At 45.0% G+C, this 5,312-nt stretch overlaps 1 protein-coding gene across 2 annotated transcripts; it reads left to right on the top strand.

The window, feature by feature from the left end:
* Positions 1-902: 902 nt before the first annotated feature.
* LOC147883191 (ubiquinol oxidase 2, mitochondrial-like) lies at positions 903-4,945 on the top strand. 2 transcript variants are annotated; one of them, XM_087399438.1, is made up of 6 exons: positions 903-1,111; positions 1,432-1,920; positions 2,009-2,137; positions 2,725-3,213; positions 3,586-3,690; positions 3,989-4,945. In XM_087399438.1, the coding sequence occupies exons 2-5, from the start codon at positions 1,498-1,500 to the stop codon at positions 3,643-3,645; spliced, it is 1,101 nt and encodes a 366-aa protein (XP_087255564.1). In that variant the 5' UTR covers positions 903-1,111; positions 1,432-1,497; the 3' UTR covers positions 3,646-3,690; positions 3,989-4,945. The 2 variants fall into 2 exon arrangements, with proteins under 2 accessions (XP_087255564.1, XP_087255563.1); XM_087399437.1 differs by lacking the exon at positions 3,989-4,945 and having other exon boundaries at positions 3,586-3,929.
* Positions 4,946-5,312: the final 367 nt, after the last annotated feature.

Raw genomic sequence — 5,312 nt, 5'->3', positions numbered from 1 at the left:
TGTTCTTTTGTCGCAACAAGGATATGCTCTTCATAGAGAGCCATAAAGAGAAAAACATGTGCGTGCATGTGCATGCATGTGACCACATGTGTGTGTGCTTGTGAGGCATGTATTGTAACCAAGTGGTGGTTTGCGGTGCACACGTCATCTAGTTGATGTGGGCAAGAAACTAACAAAAAACACGGGGGCTCTATGCATTATTGGGACTCATCACCCATCAATTCTCTTCCACCCGTGACATATCAAGTTTGGCTCTTTGTCACGTGATTGGCAGTCACCATGTCACACATTGTGGATGTAACACTCTTTGCAAGACCATATAACTTGAGGTATCGAATGAGGATACCAAGGGTCCTTATTTTTGTTGTCTCCCCCCCCCCCCCCCCCCGGCACACACACACATGGCCATCTGCGAGGAGCACATCTACCACCCACATTAATAGGCACCAGGAGGGAGGCCGAGGGATTCAAATGCGGGCAACTAGCTCAGGTGGACGAACACCCAATTGCCTAATGGAAGGTTCAAAAGGGACATCTGCGTTGTTAGATTTGCTAAGAGCCGATTAAATGTTTGGCACTAAACGCCCACCCAACAAGCCCCAACCAAAAATATTCGTAAGTGTGAAGCTGTCTCAATAGTCAACCAAGGTCACTGTGTGAATGAACGAATTACAAACAAGAGTGACTCACGTCAGAGTTATGGCATATCTCTTGTGCGGCCCTGTCTAAAACATGGCACGACGACGGCCATCCTCCCAAAGGGAGCTTGGCTAGTAGTGCTTGAGCTACCCTTGCTCGGAAGTGTGTTGGATTAGCAAGTGAATTAGGTTAGGATTAAGGGCGGGATTATGTTAGGATTAAGAGAAGATTAGGGGCGAAACTGAACCGTCAGTTCAATTACTCTCATTCGTCCTTGACTTCGCGTTTATTTTGCTCCGATTTCTCCGACAGATGATCTGATTTCATCTTCAATCCGTTTTGGATCCCGAAATTCTCCACGATCGTTGCTAGATTCTTCGATTTTTGCTGCTGCTCCGATCCGGCTGCTGTCGATTCATCGGTTTTCGTTGCTGCTGTGATCCGTCCATCCGTTCGTTTCTGCGATTTTCCGGTAAACATTTCCGCATGTTTGCAGTCGTTTCTCCGTTCGATCTCTGCAAGTTTCGCGAACTCCGTGCTCGATTCGTGCCGTTCGAGTGCTGCATCTCCATCAGTTTCTCGATTTTGTGCGACTTTCGTCGCAGAGTTTGGATTCGTTCCTCCGTTGGATTTCTGCGGGTTTTCAGGTTGATCGCTTTGTGTTGTGATCATTCGGGTGTTGTATCTGCATCCATTCTTCGAGGTTCGATCCTTATGTTGCAGTTCTGCGAGTTTGAATTCGCATCTCCTTCATTTTGGATGTTTCATCTCCTTTCTGTGTCAATCCTGCAGACGTTGTCTCGATTCTTCCCCAGAAACCAGAGCCTGTGGTGATTCGCTTTTGCAAATCCATTCTCAATGCCTGTTAGAGCAGCTCTTAGCCTCCTGGCATGCCGATATGCCATCAAGCCGAGCAATGCCACCTGCAAATCCCTCTCAGCCCTGTCCGATCCCGTCGGTTTGCCGTTCTTGGCGTCAGAAGGTTTCGTTTTCTCTAAAAGCCATGCCTCCCCGGCCTCGTGGAAAGGAAGCTATGGCTTGACAAGGTTCAAGAGCGCTGTTGCAGCTCCAACGTCGCAGGAAACTCCATTTAAGAAAGGTACTGCAGATGAGATCCCAGCAACGGCTACAGCATCGGCAACGTCGCCTGGTGGCGTGGTGAGGGAGGCTTTGAAAAATGCCGAAGAATCCAAAGATCTGAGTGTTTCTCAGTATTGGGGGATCACACCGAAGACTTTGTTGCGGGAAGATGGCACACCTTGGCCTTGGCGCTCTTTCAGGGTAAGCCAATTTTTCTAACGTTTTGACTTCATCCCTTCCGTTTCTCATCAAGGAATCGTCCGCTAAGTTCTTCTCTTAATGTCAACAGCCTTCGGAAACTTACATGTCCGACACAAAAATCGATCTCAAGAGGCATCATGTCCCGGATACGTTGATAGACAAGTTTGCTTTGTGGACAGTGAAGGCGCTTCGATGGCCAACAGACTTGTTTTTCCAGGTACTCACAGGTTGTGTTTTTTGGTCTCGAATCTCGGTTTTCTACTTTGCCATTTTTGGTATTTCACTCTCATCGATGATCGAGGGTTGCCCGGGCATGCCGCCTTTGTTTTGTTTGACTGAAATACTACGCGTATGAGTACTGTTTTTCTGTTTGGAACCTTGAATCTGTTGATAATCGTATGGACGGAGCTGTGAGATTGACGTCCGTGGCTTGCCTTTTGTCCTTTCGTCCGTTGACGGAAGGTATGATATATATTATAATGTTGCCGCTGGAGATGAATGTTGGAAAGCATGAGAGGATCCTGTGCCCTGCACGCCAGGAGGTGCATATCGACTTTTATCGGAAACGTCTCCGAGCACCATCCTGGTCTGCAGGAGCGAGAAGGTAACGCAGGGGTTACGTGACTCCTCTCCTGCATCTTTTTCCCTTAATCCGCCTCTCTTTCTTCCTACTCCTCCTCCCTTTGTAGCGGAAGCTCAGCCAGCTGCCCATCCCTGTCTGCTTTTCTAGATGTCCTTTCTACTGCTGCAGGGCTGTTGAAGATCTCTTTTTCAGTATGTGAGTCAGTCGAATCTTGGATGCAGAAACGGTATGGGTGTCGAGCGATGATGTTGGAGACAGTAGCTGCAGTCCCTGGAATGGTGGGAGGTATGCTACTCCACTTAAGATCGCTTAGGAGGTTCGAACACAGCGGAGGATGGATCAAAGCCCTCCTGGAGGAAGCCGAAAACGAGCGGATGCACCTCATGACCTTCATGGAAGTAGCAAAGCCGCATTGGTATGAGCGTGCGCTAGTGTTTACTGTGCAGGGGATATTCTTTAACGCGTATTTCGTGCTTTATCTCATTTCTCCGCGTCTGGCACATCGAATCACTGGATATCTGGAGGAGGAAGCCATCTATTCCTACACAGAATACCTGAAAGAGATCGACAATGGGCACTTGCCTAACATTCCTGCACCTGCAATAGCCATTGACTATTGGAGACTACCTAAGGATGCAAAGATTAGGGACGTGGTGATGGTAGTGAGGGCGGATGAAGCGCATCATCGAGACGTCAATCACTTTGCAGCGGTAAGGCCAGTATGTCAGTGGATAAGCAGAATGGGAGGGAGTCATCTAATCATAAGCAGAAATTGTCTGATTGAATGGATCTTTTGAGCAGTAAACACGCAAAAGGACAACCGGCATACGCTTATCAAACTAACAAACTGTTTGCTCGAAATGCTTAAATGTTCAACAGTCTTGTATTTCATCAAATGCATCAACTCTATAAAACTGTTTGCTCACAATCTTCACAGTTCTCAACAGTTTCTATTTCTTGTCAAGCAAGGTGCAAAGAGAAGGTTGCATGGACTGATCTCAACACTGTCAACAGAATATTTCACGGTAGAACTCAAATTTTTTTGAAATTTGACTTGTTCCTTGTTTTGGGTTGTTATGCAGGATATTCACGAAGAAGGAAAAGCCCTTAATCAAGCGCCTGCACCTTTAGGTTACCATTAATCTAAAGCATCTCGTGACAGGCAAACATACATAAGGCGACCTGAGGTGCAATCATACTGTTTTTCCTCTGTTTTCCAAGCACTGCAGAAGTCTGTAGTTATGGAAAGTTTTTGTAGCAAAGGATGCTAGCATAGTTTTTTAATCATCATACTATGGGGCGATGCTGCCTGAGGCTGTCATTATAGAAAAACCTTTGATAGAAGCAAAACCCATATGAGCTTAGACGTTTTCATGTTAATAGTTTTCGCATAAGGTTATGTAAGGCAGCCGTCTAATTGCTTTACTTCTGTATAGTTCCAACTAGTTGTGCTTCTGGTTTTTCTCCTTCTCTGTCTGCATGCAGGTTGATTCTGATGTCCGCGGCTTTCTATGTGATCATATAATTGGTAATCGAGCTGCATTTTAAAAGCACTTCTTAGTCTTTGTACAAAGCACTGCTAGATTATGAATTTTTGTGAACATGTGATACTGATTCCTGAATGTGTTCGTTCCCAACTCTTATTTGAGGGATTTGGCATGTTCAGTCACCTCTTTGGTTGGTTCAAAGTAGAAACTCTAGACATGAACCATGCCTCAATGGCGTACCCGCAACCTTCCCTAGAAGATTATCACTTAACTGCAAGTATTTGTCAATGAGAAAGGAGGAACGGAGCAATGCCCTTTTAAAAATCAAAGGGACGCTACACTCAAACAAAAAGCGCACAGAAATTTGAAGGCAGGCGTTGCAACACAAAAAGAATATGACAAGATATAACCATTTCGGAGTAGAACTAGAAGCCTTAAGGGAAAGTCTAAACGTTTCTATCAGCACTGGTTCAACGATAGTGCTAACAACCAATCATTATCTTTAACCTATTAACCACGGACATGAGAAAAAAAGAGAGAGGACAAGTGGCAGCTTGAAGGAGAAGAGCTTGCCACGTGTCATAAAGAAGGAGCTCTTAGGAGGTGGAAAGACGAGAGGTAGGCTCTGAGTGGGAAGGAGGTGGAAAGACGAGGCAGCTTTAGGGGGAAGGAGGAGACAGAAGGTCAATGGAATTGAGGAGATGGAAGTTCAACTTTGGGAGGAAGGAGGAGATGGAAGGGCACTCGAATGAAAGGAGGAGATGGAAGATCTCACAGCAATGAGTTAAGATAGCAAGCCAATCCAAGTATGTAAGGTGAATTGATTAAAAATCGATCATTCTGCAGGTTGCCTGAGGGAAGATCTAGGATTGGTTGAGGACGGTCGTGCATCTTTGTTCATGCAAAGCACAGGTTCAATACTTGTCATGCTGTATAAAGCTTAGGCCCTAGGGTATAGGAAGCATGTATGGTCTCGGGTGCTTAATTATCACTCGAGAGGGTGTACATCTAGACATTTGATTAGTAGCTCATTTCAACTAGATGAGATCTTGTTCTAAGATTGCTTAGGATGGTGTTCTTTGTCGATAATTTCTTGAGGTTGGTATCTTCTTTACTTTTGAATGTGTAGGAATGGAGACATGCATATGTGGTGGTATGTTTGCCAAAAAAACCTTTCTAAATTCTTGTGTAAGGGTGTTAAATGTGCTTATTTCTATTTGGACTATGTTGGTCTAATATAGAAATAGTTTAGCACTTGATAGATGCCAAATGTAATGATGGGTCACTAGTTGAAATCCATAAGGATAGCAATTATAAAATCA

The sequence above is a fragment of the Dipteris shenzhenensis genome, chromosome 28 (genome assembly GCF_047967505.1).
Source record: "Dipteris shenzhenensis isolate YYH24624 ecotype China chromosome 28, Dip_SZ_1.0, whole genome shotgun sequence".
Taxonomy (NCBI): domain Eukaryota; kingdom Viridiplantae; phylum Streptophyta; class Polypodiopsida; order Gleicheniales; family Dipteridaceae; genus Dipteris; species Dipteris shenzhenensis.
This window is presented reverse-complemented; position numbering and strand designations above follow the sequence as displayed.

What these genes read in the sequence shown, in the direction of transcription:
- LOC147883191 (XM_087399438.1), top strand. Translation starts at nt 1,498, where the DNA reads ATGCCTGTTAGAGCAGCTCTTAGCCTCCTGGCATGCCGATATGCCATC. An exon ending in GGCCTTGGCGCTCTTTCAGG is followed by an intron (nt 1,921 to 2,008) that starts GTAAGCCAATTT and finishes TAATGTCAACAG; the next exon opens with CCTTCGGAAACTTACATGTC. An exon ending in ACGTCAATCACTTTGCAGCG is followed by an intron (nt 3,214 to 3,585) that starts GTAAGGCCAGTA and finishes GTTGTTATGCAG; the next exon opens with GATATTCACGAAGAAGGAAA.